The 19,935-nt window shown below is 46.5% G+C and overlaps 2 protein-coding genes across 2 annotated transcripts; both read left to right on the top strand.

Annotated features, from left to right (window-relative positions):
* The first annotated feature begins 891 nt into the window (after positions 1–891).
* Positions 892–9,498, top strand: LOC132452557 (uncharacterized). The gene is made up of 8 exons (XM_060045237.1): positions 892–1,332; positions 2,524–2,668; positions 3,790–3,903; positions 4,276–4,420; positions 5,804–5,952; positions 6,721–6,854; positions 8,818–9,100; positions 9,166–9,498. Exons 1-7 carry the CDS (start codon positions 1,227–1,229, stop codon positions 8,964–8,966), a joined length of 942 nt encoding a protein of 313 aa, XP_059901220.1. The 5' UTR covers positions 892–1,226; the 3' UTR covers positions 8,967–9,100; positions 9,166–9,498.
* Positions 9,499–9,710: 212 nt separating this feature from the next.
* Positions 9,711–13,858, top strand: LOC132452556 (uncharacterized). The gene is made up of 7 exons (XM_060045236.1): positions 9,711–9,968; positions 10,667–10,811; positions 11,449–11,562; positions 11,671–11,815; positions 11,996–12,144; positions 12,497–12,636; positions 13,163–13,858. Exons 1-7 carry the CDS (start codon positions 9,815–9,817, stop codon positions 13,387–13,389), a joined length of 1,074 nt encoding a protein of 357 aa, XP_059901219.1. The 5' UTR covers positions 9,711–9,814; the 3' UTR covers positions 13,390–13,858.
* Positions 13,859–19,935: the final 6,077 nt, after the last annotated feature.

The raw sequence follows: 19,935 nt of genomic DNA, 5'->3' as shown, positions 1-19,935 counted from the left end.
GCTCTTCCAAGCATGCAGGTAATACACTCTACTTTGGGAGTTATTCTATGTCACCGCACTTTGAGGGTGGCATTGTATGTAAATTATTGGAATCTGTGAATAAAGTGATATTTGCACTCAAGTTGGACTGATGATTGACATCTGATAGGAATATCTCATGGACCAATGCCAACTTATTGTTAACTAAAGTACATATTGCAGCTCTCTTTGCATATATTTTTAGCCCCATGCCCCTGCTGGTGTAATAGTGCAGGTGTTTGTTGTAAGGCAGGTTGATTTTGTAATTATTCAGTAATAATTTATTCAATTTTGTCTGAAACCTTTTATGTTTAAATGTAAGGCTTTACTCATCCCACAATAAATTAAATATTATGTTATTGAGTCAAAATATCTAAATGTGGGGGCTATCCAAGTAAATATTGATTGATATGGCTTTAATTAAATCGGCATACTGTATATACTTCTGCCAGAGGGTGCCACCCCTCAAAATCTCCTGTCCCCCTCTTGCCACCCCATGAATATTTTTCTAGATCCGCCCCTGGTTTGAAGCAAGCTTAGCTGACTGATCTGAAGGGAGATGACTCGCTTTCAGGCACGTGATGTTTTGCTCGTATTTGCGTGTGAATGACACAGTGGAGCGGTACAGCGCGGGAGTACCGTGAAATGTCGCCCCCCTGTGGCAGAATCCAACAGTCACAGGCATTCAGGGTTCAGAGAAAGGGAATGAAACCCTCAATCTAAAAATGTATCGTCTTGCAGTACTCTGTGAATAAACAAATACAACTTATATGTAATTGAACCGGCCAATTAACAAAGTCCCATTAATGTGGTCAACTAATTGGTTTATTACAAAAAAAAGGTTACCAATTGAATTGAACTAATAAATCATGTTTGGTTTTGTTACTTTCGTTATTCCTCAGCAGCGAGGACGAGTGATGAGTTTATGATGTTGGTGCAGATAATTGACAACAGCTCATAAAGACGATGAGAGCGATAAGAGAGTGGTAACGCCCCGTTCCCACAGCAAAACACATTACCCTGCATTCTGACTGCTCCGCTCTTAACCCCATGGTGACCAGAGGATCAACTCTACTGCTCTTTGTTCTTCTGTTCGGCGGTCTGTCCTGGACCGTGTGTGTGTGTGGGTGTGTGTGTGTTCGTGTGTGTGTCTGTGTGTCTGTGTGTGTGTGTGTTTGTGTGTGTTACCCCTTGGTGACCTTAGGATCATGGAAGTGCGCAAGGCGGGCCGGGCAGTCCTCATGTTCATGGGTCTCATCTGCTTTATCGCTGCCTCCACCCTTAACACCCTGGCCGGCCTGGGATCACGGAGTGGTGAGTGTGTGTGAGGGGGTGTGTGTGTGCGTGTGTGTGTGTGTGTGTGTGTGTGTGTGTGTGTGTGTGTGTGTGTGTGTGTGTGTGTGTGTGTGTGTGTGTGTGTGTGTGTGTGTGTGTGTGTGTGTGTGTGTGTGTGTGATGTAAGTATGGCGTATTGATACATGGTGTGTGCAGTTTTTGTGAAGTGTATAATACATGGTTTATCTAGTTTATGTAGTGTACGATACACGCTGTATGTAGTGTAGTATGGGTGTATGCAGTATGTATGTGCATGATGAGTAAATATTCAAAGTATCAGACGCGTCCAGGTATTCTGAAGAATGTAGAGTGTGTATGTATAGCACATGATGTATGTATGATACATTTGCTACGTATATCCAGGTATTCTGATACACCCAGTGGGTGGTGTATGTAGTGTATTTATGATATATTATACCTGTGCAGGTGCATCTATGTACTGCATGTATAGTGAATATATGATTATCAGGATGGTTGAGTATGGTGTATTTAGTGACTGATATGTGATATACCTGTGAACGTTTAGATGGAAGCGTACAGTGAATGATGTGGGATGTACCTGTGAAGGTATTTCGATGGCGGTACATTGGTACATTGAGTGTATGATGTGTGATATACCTGTGCAGTAGTGCTGCACGATTTGGTGAAAAAGTCATGTTGCGATTATTGTGGACAATATTGCGATTGAAATATAACAAGCAAATGGTGTCATGAGTCTACTTGCTTGGTTATCAAGGGAAATGCACACAGATTACTGATAATTTGATGTTTATTTCTCAACTCAAACATACAAGCTTAAACTAGCATAAAAAATACAAAAAAAAAAAAATGTACAGTACTGTTTTCAAAATAACAATATTTAAATACAATTAAATAAATAATACAAATATATATATTTCAAAATAAAGGCATTTCTGCAGTGCAAACTTGTTAAGTGTTCTCAATAGCACAACTAAATAAAATAAACAGAATAAATAAGTAATTACAAATTATTTGTATTATTATAATTATTATTTCTTAATTAAATCACAGCCTACTGCGGTTATACAATCGCAAAGGCTGATATCGCGATTGATATTGCGAATCGATTAATCATGCAGCACTACTGTGCAGGCATTTCTGGTGGTAAATTGGTGTATATAGTGTATGACTCATGATATACCTGTGCAGGTATTTTTAAGCAGAGTACGGAGGACGTGACCCTGAAGTACCGGACCCCACTGTCTCCAGCCACCTGGTCTCTGTTTGTGTGGGACTTCATCTACGTCTGGTTCTTCTTCATGTTCCTCTACTTCCTGGCCGGCCTCTGCAGAAGGTAGAGACCCCAAGAGACCAGTGGCAGACCCCTACCCACACGTCACGTAGTACAGGATCCACTTACTCCTGGGCCTTGAGAAGGCTTGGTGTGCCCTCTGTGGGATTTCTCTAGTCTACGTTATTGTATTATGTTCGTATTTGGAGACATGTTCCTGACAGAGAATACCGCCGCGCCGCTGAGTGAGAGCAGAAAAAGTTCTTGCTTCACATCAAAACATAACTTTGACAAGATGTCAAGATTTGAGCCTTTCACTATGTGAAACATTTTTGACAATTCTGCTGTGTGTGAAACATAGATTATTTTTTCTAACATCTTGTTATAGCGTGTGAGAGGTTTCTGGAACACATGGAATATCTTAGACCTGAAGGTTGGAAACATTAAGTCTAGTTACCAGCAATCACTGTTCAAAAATCTTCGCCTGCGTTAATTCTTACTGATACTGTGGGGTTCTCTGCTGGTAGAAACCATCCTCTGCTCAGAGCTGGCTGCTGGGCTCTGACCAGTCACTCCTCTCTCCTCTCTTTATCATGCAAAATATTCCGGAGAGTGAGAGTTGTCAAAGTCTTTTCAGTGTCTGCACAACCCTTACCATTTGGTTGGCTTCATACAAAAGCTTTCAACACACGGCCCTCTCTGTCCCCTGAGTTTTGACCACTTCAGTTCATGTTGTGTGTCGTGCGCCTGGACCACTTTAACTCGCCGCTGATGTCTCAATCACGTCACAGTCATACGTCAGCGTTGTCCAAATGGTTTTCATGCCTTTCATGTGGCGACACTATAACAGATCACCAGTGTTTTCAAATAATCCACGTGGATGAGCCTCTTAGAATAAATCTCAGCTCTCGGTGGACACGGACAGACACAATATTTGAGGGAGAGGGAATAAAAGAGGTGTGGTTTTGAATGTATCTGTGTTAGTGCAAAGGCAGTAAACCAGGATGGTTGTAGAAGACTAACCTAGGATGTGGTCAAAGTAGACTAACCCAGGAGCTGGTAGTACTAGACTAAGCAAGGACTTGGTCGACTAACACAGGACCTGGTAGCAGTAGACAACACAGGACCTGGTAGAACAACCCAGGACCTGAAGCAGTGGACTAACCCAGCTGTTGTTTCCTCAGGGGTGTGTATGAGTGGATGTACACCACTCCTGCTGTGCTGCCCTATGGGTTCCACGCCATGATGGTCCTCAACATGAGCCTCAACATCACCTGGCTCTTCCTCTACCACCAAGAGTAACACAACATATGTTAGGGTGTTAGAGAGACATGTTCTAGGTTGTTAGAGAGACATGTTATAGGTTGTTAGATAGACATGTTATAGGTTGTTAGATAGACATGTTCTAGGTTGTTAGATCGACAAGTTATAGGTTGTTAGAGAGACATGTTATAGGTTGTTAGATAGACAAGTTATACTGTAGGTTGTAAGATAGACATGTTTTAGGATGTTAGAGAGACATGTTTTAGGATGTTAGAGAGACATGTTTTAGGATGTTAGATAGACATGTTTTAGGATGTTAGATAGACATGTTTTAGGTTGTAAGATATATGTTATAGGACAGATATGTTGTTAGAGTTGGGGTGTGTGTGTGTGTGTGTGTGTTCCAGGATGCTGCTGCCATCCTTCATCATCTCAGCTCTGATGTCGTTAACAGACTACCTGCTGCTGTTCTTCTCCTGCCAGGGCCTCAAGGTGTACGGGGCGTGGCTCCAAAAGCACAGCCCGGCTGACCTGTGGTTCCTCCGAGTCCTGGTAAACCACCTCACTGACCCTACAGGCTCCATTCTACGTGCTTGGGCCCAAAACATTTAGTTTCTCCTGGAAAACAATGGGAGCATTGTCAGAGTGTGAGGGAGCGTTGTGGGAGCACTTTGGGAGCATTGTGCGAGATTATTTTTTTTGCACTGTAGGAGATTGCGGGAGTGTTGCGGGAGCATTTTGGGGAGCACTGTTGGTCGTTGTGGGAGTGTTGTGTGAGCGCTGTGGGTCGTTGTGGGAGTGTTGTGTGAGCGCTGTGGGAGCATGTGGGAGCGTTTTAAGAGCGTGATGGGAGCGTTGTAGGAGCGTTGTGGGAGCGTTTTAGGATCGTTGTGGGAGCGTTTTAGGATCGTTGTGGGAGCGTTTTAGGATCGTTGTGGGAGCGTTGTAAGAGTGTTAGGGAGCATTTTAGGAGTGTTGTGGGAGAGCTGTGGGAGCATTTTGGGACTGTGTGTTTTGACTTGCTGCAGAAAACGCATATGTGTACGCATCACTGCTGCAATGCACATTCTGCGACCGTTTGGTGCGGTGGTCGCGCACGTCGTCACAAGCGATCAAGAAGATGCAATACTGACAAGAAAGTTGGGGGCGATTGAGAGAATAAACAGTGACCTCGAGGTCAGAGTCGGGGAAGGTATTATTAGCACGGGGGAAAGTTTTGAGTAGAGACCGGACCTAGTCCGCAATTTCCCACACCTGTATGATAACACTCTTTCAATGCATTTGTCTTAACAGTAGTTAAATGATCAGTTCTTCCTCTACCAGATTCTCCATGTTGTCACTTTACATGAGAGCTTAATACACATGCTTTTGCATGATTTACGGATCTGATCACTGATTACTGTTGACTGCCCCAAGTGGAGACCTCCATTAGCATGGGTTTTGGCCTCGTAATGCTGCAGCAAGTCTGCACACAGGACACAGCAGGTCGAATAAACTTACGCTTGGTGTTACAATCCCGCCCTTGGGAGCGTTGTGGGAGCATTTTAGCAGCGCTGTGGGAGCATTGTGGGAGAAACAGCTCTCTGGGTTTTAAGTAGTAGAAGTTGACGGCATCAAAGAGTCCCGCCTGCCGGTCCCCTTCGCCTGACATCATCAAAGTGCTGTGGTGTCATGGCAACCACATAGACAATGGGGTGCACTGGTTTGAGCTTCAAAGACCAGAGAACAGAGACGTCCTGTTCAGCATTTACACACCGGATTGTAATATATACATACAGTATATATGTAAATAAGAGCATTTAATTGCATTCAAATAAAACACTATACACTATGTATGTAGTAGTATGAGTATTTTTGTTAGTAGTATCAGTAGTATTATATGCAGTAGTTTTATATATAGCAGTATTAATAGTTATAGTATTGTGTGGTGTTAAGGTGCAGAACGGGGTAGCGGTGTACGCAGCGTGGGGGAGCATCTCCACCCTGTTGTGCCTGTCCGTCTACCTGGAGAACCGGACCGCCACGTCCAAGTGTGACTGCGCCATGGTCTCCCTCGTGGTGCTGCTCATGGAGCTGCTAGTATGGTGAGTTAGCACAAGTCACTACGGGTGATGCTAGCCTGGTGCGTGAGCCCTTATGGAGAAGTAAGCATACAATGCTACTAGGGATGGTAGCCTTCTGAGTGAGCCCTTATGGAGAAGTTAGCATACAATGCTACTAGGGATGGTAGCCTTCTGAGTGAGCCCTTATGGAGAAGTTAGCATACAATGCTACTAGGGATGGTAGCCTTCTGAGTGAGCCCTTATGGAGAAGTTAGCATACAATGCTACTAGGGATGGTAGCCTTCTGAGTGAGCCCTTATGGAGAAGTTAGCATACAATGCTATTAGGGATGGTAGCCTTCTGAGTGAGCCCTTAGGGAGAAGTTAGCATACAATGCTACTAGGGATGGTAGCCTTCTGAGTGAGCTCTTAGGGAGAAGTTAGCATACAATGCTACTAGGGATACCAGCATGGGGAGTAAGTCCCTACGGAGAGGTCAGCAAAAAACGACACTAGAAATACAGCTGATTGCCTGGTTAGTGAGTCCTAATGGAGAGTTTAGCATAAAACGCCAACAGTGATGCTAGTACGTCTCCATACGTAGCTACTAGTGATGTAGCAATTAGCATTGTGAACATAGGTCGCTATACGTGAATGCAGAATACGTGGTAAGTGTTTATCACCACCCCAGATTGAGCTGCCATCACGGTGAGCATACCTTGCTCCCAGTTACCATTGTAACTAGTACCTTTGTAGCTCTCTGATGTATTTCCACAAAATCCATCTTGCTTATCCTGTTCCTCTGTGGCAGGTTCTTGTTGGAGAACTTCTACCTGGACGAGCATGTGCGCTACGTCCTGACCGTTTACCCTGTGACCATCCTCTGGCTGGCGGGCAGTGTCACTCAGTCGGCACTCCCCGGGAATTACATCTACGACTTCTCCGGTAAGCACCCTCCCTTCTCTCAGTGATGAGTTCTGTAACGAAGTGACAGGCGTCGCCCGGGGTTAAGCCCCTCACTCCCAGTGCCTTAAAGGGGACCTATTATGCTTTTTCGACTTTTATGACCTATAAACGTTGTTATAATGATTGATAGTCATGTTTAACCATACTAAAGTGTCAAATAATGACGTACATGCATTTCGTCGTATTCCCTGCTGACAGTCTGGGGTGGCTGTGCAGAGCGCTAAACACTCGGGACAACGTTTGCGATTCACTTGTTCACATTTCCGGGAAATCATCTACGTAGAGGCACTCCTGCCGCGCCCCCATATGACTGGTCAAATCTGCCCGCGCGCGCGTTTCAAGGAAGGTAACCTATCACAACGTAGTTGGGTTGGCAGGAGGGGGGCGAGGGGGCGGAGAAGGACGAAACCGAGCGTTGAGAGAGAAGGCTGAAAGCGCCCAGATGGGAGGAAGAGTTTCCCGAAAATCGACATCGTTTTTTGTGTATGGTTAAACGTGACTATCAATCAGTATAACAACGTTTATAAGTCATAAAAGTCGAAAAGCATAGGTCCCCTTTAAGATCACTATAACCGCTGACCTGAACAGCTGCAGTCCTTCGGCTTAAGCCGGCGGACTGTCGGCGACTGTCAGTGTCGGCGTTGCCCGCACCGGCATTGTTTTCCTGCAAAGTTGAGCGTTGACGGCCAACCTACCCAGGGCGTAGCGGTAGCTCGCCCAGGGTAGGTTGGCCTGGTAAGTTGGGGCATCACAAGTACACCTTATGAAACTCTTTCCGGCCGTTGGACTTTCCTGGTATAATCGTGGTTCTGAGGCACCTGGTATGGTCGGGGTCTGGGGTACCTGGTATGGAACAGGATGTTCGGTATCTGGTATGAAATGGGGTCTGCGGTACCTTGCATTGAACGTGGTCTGTGGCAGCTGGTTGCATGGACCAGGGTCTGGGGTACCTTCTATGGAATAGTCTGGGGTATGGAGTACCTGGTATGGAACGTGTTCTGGGGTTCCTGGTATGCAATGGCCTGGGGTACCTATTATAGAACGGGTTTTGGGGTACCTGGTTTGCAATGGCCTGGGGTCTGTTGTACCTGGTAAGAACGATGCCTGGTTTACCTGGTATGAACGAGGCCTAGTTTACCTGGTAAGAACGAGGCCTGGTTTACCTGGTATGAACGAGGCCTGGTTTACCTGGTATGAACGAGGCCTGGTTTACCTGGTAAGAACGAGGCCTGGTTTACCTGGTATGAACAAGGCCTGGTTTACCTGGTATGAACGAGGCCTGGTTTACCTGGTATGAACGAGGCCTGGTTTACCTGGTATGAACGAGGCCTGGTTTACCTGGTATGGCATTCTGATCTAGCCTGGCTCCGCCCGCCTAAGTACTTCCGCTCAATTTGAATTTCCCTTCAGTACTAGGTCTGGACCTGCTGTATGTAATTTGGTTTTCTGGTGCCGCCACAGCGGCCGCCAATCATCGAACAGAGGGCGTGTCTGAGAACAATGACGAAACGCCAGTTTGAGTTGTTGTTGTAGGTCGGTAGTTGATTTACAATGTGCAATTTTTCCCTGATAAATTAAATTCGACGAACAAAACCTGCAGCTGTCGTTGACGGACATTTTCGTGCAGACGCGCAAGGTGTTTGGTTTGTGTACAACCTGCGCGTGATTCCCGGCGCATGACATGCGTCACAGCCAAACGTTAGCGATTGGTTATGGCAGATCCAGAGTGGCACTGGGCAGATCCAATCATTTTAAACTTCAACAGACACCCGCCTTCAAGTGAGTTAACGTTTGTCAATTGATTAGGTCCAGACTCTCTGTACAAATTAAATGAAATGAAGTGAAGTGCGAGAGTCTGGTAGAACCAGGCTAATTCTGATCCTCATAGAGGGCTGTTTGGTCCGTCCCTCATGTGAGTGTTCTTCTGTCTTCTGCTCTCCAGTGGTGATCCTGGGCACGGCGTGCGTCATGTTTGTAGTGCGCCTGGCCCTGGTGTCGTGGCGACACCGGACAAAGCCTCTCTACAGCTACCCCTTCACGGCCCCATCGCCGGTGGAGATAGCCCTGACCCAGAGGGGGGTCTATCACTAACGTCCTTAACGTACCCCTGAGAAGTAGCGGGTGTTTGTAGCGGAGTGAGACTGTTTTTGTAGTGGAGTTGAGAGTACGTTTGTAGCGGGGATGAGCGTGTGTTTGTAGCAGAGTGAGATTGTGTTTGTAGCAGAGTGAGATTGTGTTTGTAGCAGAGTGAGATTGTGTTTGTAGCAGAGTGAGATTGTGTTTGTAGCAGAGTGAGATTGTGTTTGTAGTGGAGTTGAGAGTGTGTTTGTAGCAAAGTTGAGAGTGTGCTTGTAGCGGTGGTGAGCGTGTATGTAGAGGAAGTGAGAGTGTGTTTGTAGCAGAGTGAGAGTGTGTTTGTAGCGGAATCATTTTATATTGTTCCGTTCGGTCCGCTGATGATTGTGCATTCTTGTGTATTCTTTAGTAAAAATCACCTGTTATATGCTGCATTTCCACTGTATTTGAGCGGTCATTTGAGGAGAGACATATCAGTTCCACAGTGAATGAACAGCTGTCTGTATGTAAATCATGTCGGCTTCAATAAACAACATTCAAATCTCAATCCAAAATAGTCTTCCTCCCATATACACAGCACACACACACACACACACACACACACACACACACACACACACACACACTCACACACGTCACACACACCTAATTTAACCATGATACGGGGATAATTGCGCCAGCAGATGGTCCATCAAGTCATCAGCCCGTTGGCTCTGGGATCAGATCTTATCAAACCAAAGTCCAAAGGTCAGAACACCGATATAAAGACAGTTGGTCCATTTAATAGGCAGGTCCCCAGGGAGGTTGGTCAGTTCAGTTAGAAAAAAATCCCAAGCGAGGAGGCTGACTCGAGGTAGGATACGATGGCGTTCTCCTTGAGGACCCGCAATCCAACTGACACACCAAGGACCTCCGGTCACATGATCATGCACGCCGTGACCATCGCCCTGGCAACCCTTACACACATCCTCTGTGAGGTGGTTCGCTGTCTGGCGACCGACCCCAACACGCCCAACGGTGAGTCATCTTACCCCTCTTTCTTCTCAACTCTCTGGTCCCCCAATTCAATCAAAGAGAGCGTTGGCCATCTATTGGCATAATTTGCATTGCCAAGGCATTTGGAAAATGAGACTAAGGAAACATGATTGGTATTCTCACTCTCCTCTCCTGTACAGATTACATAATGATGTGCTTTGTGTTTTGGAGAGAGGACCCTGGAGCAGTTTTAGTTAAACATTTCCCCAGCAGCCCGGTCAAAACAATCCATTAGGAAACTGCTTTACGACCGACCTTTGACCCCAACACTTAACCCCCCCCCCCCCACACAAACCCACACTGCACTGGGCGTTAAGCCAGGGAAACTAGTCTTGTCTTTGACTTTCCTGAAAGGAAAGTCAACCTTTTTTCTAGCTTTCTTTTCCTTCTAACTGTCTCCACGCAACAGCCCCATAAGTACTCTATCAAATCTAAACATGTCCTTTAAATGCATGCAGTTGAATTAAGATGCATATTTTCCATGTAGTTCTTGAGGCGTTACTGCCACGCATGATTTCCCGCAAGGTTTCGTTCCAAAGTCCTGTCTATCATCACCATGCTTGTTAGGTCTGGCAGAATGTCAACAGAGCATCCAGCCTCCACGGGCTGGCGGTTGTGAAGGACATCGTGGTCGTCATAGTGACATGCTGGCGGTTGTGTCAAGTGCTGCTATTTTGTAGCCCTCTTCCAGGTGTCTGCGAGGAATGTGTCGGCTACCTTTCCCATGGAGGTCAGCATGGACACCTGGGCGGAGAACTGCTGGATCATGATCAACGTCTGGACGCTTGCTTGGATGTTGCACGCCATGGCTACCCTGTTCCAGCGGTACGAGTTCCCTCCCCGTTACCTAACATTTGCATCAGAAAACCTCTCTCTAGGTAAAACAAAAGCTACTGCAATATTAACCTGTGAAGGGCTGATATGACTGGTGACCTGGTCAACTAGGGATTATTCCTTAATGCGACACAGCTGTCGCAGCTCACCTGAAACTGAATTGAAGGGGCATAAACAGGGAAGCGGATGTGAGATGTTTATAACAGCAGGGCTGAAAGGTTAGGTACAGCAGGCTGAGAGGTAAGGTACAGCAGGGCTTAGAGGTAAGGTACAGCAGGGCTTAGAGGTAAGGTACAGCAGGCCTGAGAGGTAAGGTACAGCAGGCCTGAGAGGTAAGGTACAGCAGGCCTGAGAGGTAAGGTACAGCAGGGCTTAGAGGTAAGGTACAGCAGGGCTTAGAGGTAAGGTACAGCAGGCCTGAGAGGTAAGGTACAGCAGGCCTGAGAGGTAAGGTACAGCAGGCCTGAGAGGTAAGGTACAGCAGGGCTTAGAGGTAAGGTACAGCAGGGCTGAGAAGACAGCAAGGCTGAAAGGTTTCTACAGTGGAACAGAGATGTGGAATACAGCAGGGCTGAGATGTAAGGTACAGCAGGGATGATATGGCTGATATTGACCCCCCGGCGTGTAGATCCGTAGTTGGACCTCTGTCCTGCAACCCAGAGATCCACTCCCCTCTGTTCTTCCTCGTTTGGACCACCATCAACATGTTCAGGATGGCCGCGATCCTCCACTGGTCCAGATAGTAAGAGGTTTTTAATGAACATCTCACACACTCACACATTCACGTTGACACACACACACACACACACAAAAACATGGGCCTAAAGTTGTTATTATGCTGGGGTTGCAGTGATCTGGTTGGGACGTTGCTATCCAGGTTGCTGGTGGTGGGGTGTAGTTTCTTCACCCTGGGAATGTCCTACCGTAACCTGGCCCACCACAGTGCCTGGCTTCAAATCAACCACCCAGCACAGATCTGCTGGATACGATACCTGGTACACACAACAACACAACAATACACCAAGACTCTTCACAGTTAGAGATATAGAGCTGTGGTGATGATGATGTCGATGTCTGTCTGTGTCCGTCTGTCTATCTGCCGGTCTCTCTCTCTCTGCCTGCCTGCATGCCTGGCTGCCTGTCTTGTTTGTTGCTGTCTGTCTGTCTGTCCACAGGCCCAGAACGGTTTGGCTGTGTTCTGCTCCTGGTCCCTGCTGGAGGCGCTGGTGGTTCTGGGTCAGGTCCTCTGCTACGTGGGGGGCTTCCCGGACCCTATGATCAGCTCTATCATCTTCCTCCTCATCCTCCTGTTCATCAAAGTCTGGTAGGACCACGTCACGCCCATCATCTCGTACAGAGGGACCTCAGCTGGACTGAAGGATGAGCTCCAGAATCGAACCTGGTGACATCCCAAGTGGGCATGTCCGTCCAGATGCATGCTGGGTAGATCAGCCCACCAGTCGGTACCGTCCACTGGGGAGACTGATCAACCTCATCTGGTGTTTTTTTTTGGGCCCTTTAAAGTCCTTCCTCAGAAAAAAACAAACCCAGAACTGCAGAGGTTTTGACTTCCAGTTGACGTCTTCCTGTTGTGTGTGTTAAGTGTGTTATTGCGTGTGTGTTTAGTGTGTTATTGCGTGCGTGTGTGTTAAGTGTGTTGTAACTGTTCCCCTCAGGATTGCGCTTGAGAGACTTGTGTTCCCCAGACACCTATGCTACACCTTCACCACGTACCCCACCCTGATCCTGGGCCTTGGAGCCATGTTCACCGCCAGCTACCAGTTCCAAGCCATGGCTGCTAACACCATCTTATGTGGTGAGACACCAAGGCCCAATCCCATTTCTACCCCTTACCCTTCCCCTTACCCCTCCCCCTTGGTTTGAAGGGGTAAGGGGAAGGCGGAAGGGGTAGAAATGGGATTGGGCCTTAACCATAACTTATCTGTACCTTACCTTTACTGCACCTAGCCTTAATCACAATTTAGGCTTTCCTTAACCCCAAAGATCTATTGTGGGGACACTTCACAATTTTCTTAACTAGATCTTATCTACACCTAGCTTAACTTATTTGTTACCTTAACTGCATTATCTAGTGTGGTGAGACACCTAACTACACCTGCGTTAACCACACCGTACATGAGCTAAACCATCTACTTTAGTGAGACCCTTAACTACTTCTTAACTTCACCTACCCTTAACTACACCTGACCTTAACTACACCATCTACTGTGGTGGCACTTAACCACTTCTTAATAGGCTACCCCCTACCGTAACAACACTTTGCCTTAACTATTCTCTCAATCTAAGTCCAAGAGAAACTGACCTTCTGAGGTGTGTTTCAGGTATCATAATGGTGTTAGCCACCTGCTTCAGCATCGCCAGTACCGTCTACAGCTGTTTTCTTGACGATGAACCCCCCGCCCACTCTCCGGCGTTAGAGTTCGACCTGTCCTCGGAGGGATGCGAGACAGTCTGCCAGGTGGTCGAGAGCGACAAGACCAAACACATCAAGTCTGTTCCGCACATCCTCAAGAAAATACTCAGTGACGTTAGAGTTGGGTCACATTAAAAGAACAGACTTCCTGCGGCTGACCCCGTTTCTGTGTATGTGAATAAATAGAGTAAAGTGTGTCTGCTGATTGTTTTACGTGTCTTAGTTTGGTTAATGGTTGGTATTTTGTATGCACTGCAGAGTAATCGCCAGCAGGGCGTGCTAAGGAAACACGTCAAATAACAGGGACTTGATGTGATCATATGGGCTCCGGCTTGATTGTAGCCTACACTTCACGCAACCTCCCGTTGGATTGAGCAATGATTACATTGCGTGTTTTCAGTTGAGAAATCTGATTTGTATTTTTTAGACAGGTACCACTACACGGTTTAAGTCGTTAATTTTGCGTTTGGAAATGACCATTCACTGTTTTCCCGTCTCCTACCTGCTTAGGTCTGACTCTAAGCATACAATGACTAGACCACACAAAATAAATCGAAAGGATAATTGGGCCACCTGATGGTGAATAAATTTGGTTTGAACCGGAGCTCAGTTTATTTTCATCTCAGGGAAAGTCAATTGCGGAGTCTGTATTGCAATTTAAACTGGCAAGTGATCATCCAGCGAAAGTAAAGAAGTAGAAAAAGTCCCACACACATACGCACACGCACACATTCACACGTTCACACACACACACACACACACACACACACACACACACACACACACACACACACACACACACACACACACACACACACACACACACACACACACACACACACACACACACACACAATGTAGGCAATTCTGTGAAATAATCAGACAGAGTTGAGTTTTTGTGATGTTTTGAAAGGAATTACATATCAAACAGACTGTCTGTGATGAAGTGAACCGACACTAGAGAATAAAGCGCTGCGCTGACTCATCTCACCACAACTAAACACAAACTCTCCGCTCCCCGACAATATGCCCTTCGTTCAATTCACTCTTATTTAACCTAAATGAAAACGATTTATATTTAACAGCATGCATTACTGTTGTCATTATTAATGAATGCCGATTGACTGCCGTTTCCACAAACCAATAAATGTGTTATGATTGTCGGACAGGTTTAGGGGCGGTGATATGCCCGCAGCACATCTCAATACAGAATAACCCCAATGGACTCTGAGTAATCTCTAACACTCACGAAGTGCCGTAGGGGAACACAATGGTTATTGTTTGTTCTGTACTGTGGAAGGTAGCGTGTCCTCATTTGTATTCAGAGTATTGTTTTGTGTATGATTTGTAACACGGAGAGAGCTTTTCAAAGCATTGAAAATTAATTTCCTGAGAAACGTTACGTTATTTTATTCCATTTCATCAAATGTGTGTTCAGTCCATAAGGCTTGTGAAATTAAGGAATTCCAGTGACTTGTTCCAATATTTTAAACAGGACAGGAAATATGAGTTGTTTCTACCGTACTACAAAGGTTTTATTAACCTCTATAGTCTTGGAAGAGCGGCCAGGGTTACGGTAATGGTTAGGGCCAGGGTAAGGGTCTTGGTTAGGGGCTTAGGAGTGAGGGTAAGAGTCTGGGGTTAGGGTCAGGGTTATATACTGGTGTTTGTTATATGAATACATCTTTCTATCTTGTCTAGGTGCTTCACTAAATTACCCTGTTTAACATTCTGCTGGGCGCTCATATTTACTTCAGGCTCATGACGCAGGTCATTCATTGGTTCTGCTGCTCTGAAACACAACAGTACAGCCGCTGGAGAGTCCGTCTGAACCTAACCCCCTACCTGAAACACCTGCTCCCTGCTCCCTGAAACACCTGCTCCCTGCTCCCTGAAACACCTGCTCCCTGCTCCCTGAAACACCTGCACCCTGCTGCCTGAAACACCTGTAACACCTGTAACATGAAACACCTGCTCCCTGCTCCCTGAAACACCTGCACCCTGCTGCCTGAAACACCTGCTCCCTGCTCCCTGAAACACTGCTGCCTGAAACACCTGTAACATGAAACACCTGCTACCTTATATATACATATAAGGTATATATATATAGCTTATATATACATATAAGGTATGTATATAGCTTATATATACATATAAGGTATATATATATGTCTATATATATTGGTGGTGGTTAGTGAGGTCCCCCCCTTCTTTTGAGTGTTATTCTGTTTTGCTATATGCTCTGTAAGGTGACCTTGGGTGTCTTGAAAGGCGCCTCTAAATTAAATGTATTATTATTATTATTATTATATATATTTATATAGGCCTATCGATCCACCATCCTCAACATTTGTGTGTGTGCATGTGTGCATGTGTGTGTGTGTGTGTGTGTGTGTGTGTGTGTGTGTGTGTGTGTGTGTGTTTGTGTTTGAGTGTGTGTGTGTGTGTGTGTGTGTGTGTGTTTGTGTTTGAGTGTGTGTGTGTGTGTGTGTGTGTGTGTGTGTTTGAGTGTGTGTGTGTGTGTGTGTGTGTGTGTGTGTGTGTGTGTGTGTGTGTGTGTGTGTGTGTGTGTTTGTGTTTGAGTGTGTGTGTGTGTGTGTGTGTGTGTGTGTGTGTGTGTGTGTGTGTGTGTGTGTGTGTGTGTGTGTTTGAGTGTGTGTGTGTGTGTGTGTGTGTGTGTGTGTGTGTGTGTGTGTGTGTGTGTGTGTGTGTGTGCGTGTGTTTGTGTTTGAGTGTGTGCGTGTGTGTATATGTGCGTGGGTCATATGTAGTACAATAGGTTTTTTTCCTTGGATCCACATTGTCCTCACTAATATCTGATCCATCCAAGAACCCTTTACAATGAATGAGACAAAACACACTTAGGCCAACGTGCACGCCACATGCACACACGCCTACACACACAGGCTCCCCTGGGAACCAGATCAGCAGAGATGTTGACTGCCTCCGCCTGTTCTAGAACACGTCTCATGAATGAACAGTTAAATATGTTCCATACAGAATGTTAATACGGGTGTAACATGATATCTATAATGGGAAATATAATGTGCCTAACACACCTGCTGTAGGACCTTTTCTTCATGGAAATGTGTTAAATTAATGAACTGCCGGCCCAGTAATTAACAGACAACGCAACATTCGTTAGCTTAGCTCAGGCTGGGCTCAACGTTATTACCACTAATTAGCTAGCTTTTATATATTGCACGACTTGTCTATGCTAGCAGTCAGCGACAGTCGTTGGAAATGGTAGTAGAGAGCGATGTGTGTATTTAGCAGTAGTACCTAGCAATAGATGATACCGACACGGCTAAAGAACAACGCTTTCAACGCTAACGACGGTAGTTAGGAGTGGTAGTTAGCAGTGCTAATTAACGATTTGTTCATATGCACTGGTGGTATCTAGTTAGCAATGGTTATTAGCGACGGTAGTAGTTAGCCTTCTGAATATAAAACCATCCTAACAACAGGAAGAACAGATCGCAATACAGGAAGTGACAAAAGACACACGCAAGAGAAAGCAGGAAGTGGAGAAAGCGAATAGTTCCGTTCGATATCCGTGCCTCTAAAGCTGTGTTGATCCCAACGCTGATCCCAACGATGGAGAAACCATCCATTATGCAATCATGAGCTGGGGTCGCAGAGAGGTTGTCGTCAGGTACCTGAGTCCCACGTCACCGGGGACGCTGGGCTCTGATTGCTGGAGATCAGCGGGTGGAGGGTCCTCCGGCGGTCCCTCGACCCGCCGATGAAGCACCCTGCATGGCAAGGCACCAACGGCTCCCAGGAACACTTCTCATTACTGCTGGAGCTCCCCCTGAGTACCCTCAGAGACTCAACCGTCTGAAGGAGAGAAGAGACACTGTCAACACCGCCGCCTCCTCCTCCCCCTTATCCTCTCCCCCATTCCCCCGACCCCCCCCCCCCCCCCCCTCCTCCTCCTCCTCCTCCTCCGCCTCTCAACCTCCCTCCGCTTCCATTCTCATCATGTTCTCTCCTCTCCTCCCCCACCTCCTCCCAATCCGCTCACATCCTCGCCCACCTCCTCCTCTATCTTTCCTGCCTTCACATATTCCCTCCCTATATCCCCCTATGCCTCCACTCCCAATTACCTCCACACACACCAGCCCACCTAATCCCCCCGGCTTCTCCATCATCTCTCTCACACCTCCCCTCCCCCTCCCCTCCCCTGTTCTCCCCTCTCCTCACCTAACCTCCCCTCCCCTCCCCTCCCCTCCCATCCCCTCACTGCTTCCTAGTACAACACCACTCTATAATTAATAACAGAGGAAAGACCAAGGTCGCTTTGAATATTAATATTATATTTTCCAAATGGTAGTTTCAGAAGTGTTTTATGAAAAACCAGACGGTTTCCTGTCGGGAAACAGTGTTGATGGCTGAGGGTGGCGACGGTTCTCCGCTCTGACAACTTCTAGATCCTCATCTTCATGCATTAATAAATAATGAAATTGATCAAATCAGCCAGTGTTAGATTATTATATTTAAGTGCGGTACTTGCCTCAGTGATACAATGAGGTCGTATGCAGATACGTCAGGTATGGATAAAGCAGCAACTCGTACAGCAACCCTCTCCCCCCCGTTGGTTTTACATACCATAATACACTGAACACCTGGTGCTGCTTCGTTTCTTTCCCGTTCCCTAATGCAGATTGCATATTTTTTGCATGTAATTACGTCGGTTCACTGTCTTGAATAATGTATGCCCCGCAACCTTTACAAAGTCCTGTTATTCTCGTCATATGGGCGATTGAACATAAGTACTGTATATACGAGTACCCATCGCCGGCGGTATTCCGCCTGCCTTTCTAGAAGCAATATTCCCGTGTTTCGCAACAGCTGAGCGGGTGGAGACACCAGAATGGAGGTTGGAGGATCACACATCACCGATTCAGTTTCATAACCACTCCCCCGCCGCCATCATCCTACGGCCGGCACCCTGCAATTACATTGAAGGGTTCCTGGGGAAGCACAGTGATATCGCTGTTTGTGGTTCGTCTCCACAGTGGATTATGCAGCGAGCATCCCCGACAGCCAGTGGCCTATACTGTCTGACCCCGCTGCCTCCCACGCCCGGGCGCGTGGCGACGAGCGGATTAATCCGAGGAGGGAAGGAGACAAAGTGAAAATGAGTCGTCAGCACGCCTGAAAGACAGCAACCTTGCCTCGCCGGAGAGGAGAGAACAACGTGCATCCGTTTTGATCATTAGAGGCAAGGTCAGAGGTCGAAGTTCGATCACAACACTCCGTGGGAGGCAAAGAGAGGAAGTGATGAACAATTTGGAATGAAGTGCGCTGCTCTAGGAATCAGAGGGAAGCCGGGAACTAAACCAGCACTACCATGTACAAGACACAATACTCTACCACTTGAGGTTCAGTTGATCATCATACCTTTAAGGAGCCCTATATTACCAACAAGTTTGATGTTAATTAGCCATTACAAACCAAATCAAATCTACCCATTTGTGACATCACAAGCTGGGGTGTCCAATTCCAATGTTTAATGGGTAGATCAGCCTACCAGTTGGTACAGTCCACCAGGTAGGCTGTTGGGCTGATCTGTCCATCATCGACTTGGGTTTCACATAGTCCCACTAGTGATGTCATTCAATTAAATTAAATTAAATTTTATTTGTATAGCCCTTAATCACCATTACAGTCTCAAAGGGCTTAACAGGCCAAATATTTGTGCCACCCCCCTTTACCCATTCCCCCACACGGGCAAGAAAAAACTCCCTTGAAATCAGCAAGGAAGAAATCTTGAGAAGAAACGCATAGTAGGGGATCCCTTCTTCTAGGGATGGTCAGGAGTGCAATGGGTGCCACAATTGACATACAGGTAAATACATAAACATCATATTAAAATGGTGATGGGGTTCTGGCCGGTTATCCATGAGGAGAATCCAGGCATCCAGTCCAGTACCCGCAACACGCTAGAACAGACAGAATAGTTAATTAGAACGGAAAAGTACATAGTGGGAATGTATAATGTAATAAGAAAAGCACAAGCATCATCCTGCCTTTAAGGGAGTCACTAAGGGATGATGGCACGTGAAGGCTCATTAACATGACACCTGGTTGCAGAGGACCTCTAGGAGTCTGATCTGACTGAACCCACCGGGGCGTGGGTCAGTGTCTGCCAGCAGGGAGACCGCTCCTGTATGACCCTCGGTCATGTCGCCACGTACACAGACACAAAAAAAACACAAATTGCAAACCTGAGGATGCAGTAGCGTGTTTCAGCTGTCGGTTGACCGCACCGAATGCACACAGCGGGATCCTGATGACTATAATACGGTGTTGACAGGCAGAACCAGGGATGAGAGGGATCAGAGGGAAGCAACGGCCCAGCCAGTGAGCTCCGTCAGCACACATAAGAGAAGGCGTGGGAGGAGAATTAAGAGTAAAAATAAATGAGACGATGAGGGGGTAGAGTGAGATGGTGCGACATGGTGCACATTCTGGCTGTCTTCACGCGGTCTGCTGGTGTCCGACTGAGCACTGCCCCTATTGTCTGAGTCTCTGTCTACTGCCTACAGTCCTGTCATGGGCTGCTGTCAAACACATTCAGATATGAAGGTGTCCTGCTTTACACTACTGTACCTTCAATTGACCAGATCTAAGTTTGAAATAGACCAGACCATTATAGCATACCAATAGAACAGC

This window comes from Gadus macrocephalus, chromosome 23, assembly GCF_031168955.1.
Source record: "Gadus macrocephalus chromosome 23, ASM3116895v1".
NCBI classification, from domain to species: Eukaryota; Metazoa; Chordata; class Actinopteri; order Gadiformes; family Gadidae; genus Gadus; species Gadus macrocephalus.
This window is presented reverse-complemented; position numbering and strand designations above follow the sequence as displayed.

What these genes read in the sequence shown, in the direction of transcription:
- LOC132452557 (XM_060045237.1), top strand. Translation starts at nt 1,227, where the DNA reads ATGGAAGTGCGCAAGGCGGGCCGGGCAGTCCTCATGTTCATGGGTCTC. An exon ending in CTCTTCCTCTACCACCAAGA is followed by an intron (nt 3,904 to 4,275) that starts GTAACACAACAT and finishes TGTGTGTTCCAG; the next exon opens with GATGCTGCTGCCATCCTTCA. An exon ending in TGTGGTTCCTCCGAGTCCTG is followed by an intron (nt 4,421 to 5,803) that starts GTAAACCACCTC and finishes TGTGGTGTTAAG; the next exon opens with GTGCAGAACGGGGTAGCGGT.
- LOC132452556 (XM_060045236.1), top strand. Translation starts at nt 9,815, where the DNA reads ATGGCGTTCTCCTTGAGGACCCGCAATCCAACTGACACACCAAGGACC. An exon ending in CGACCCCAACACGCCCAACG is followed by an intron (nt 9,969 to 10,666) that starts GTGAGTCATCTT and finishes GCTATTTTGTAG; the next exon opens with CCCTCTTCCAGGTGTCTGCG. An exon ending in TGCTAACACCATCTTATGTG is followed by an intron (nt 12,637 to 13,162) that starts GTGAGACACCAA and finishes GGTGTGTTTCAG; the next exon opens with GTATCATAATGGTGTTAGCC.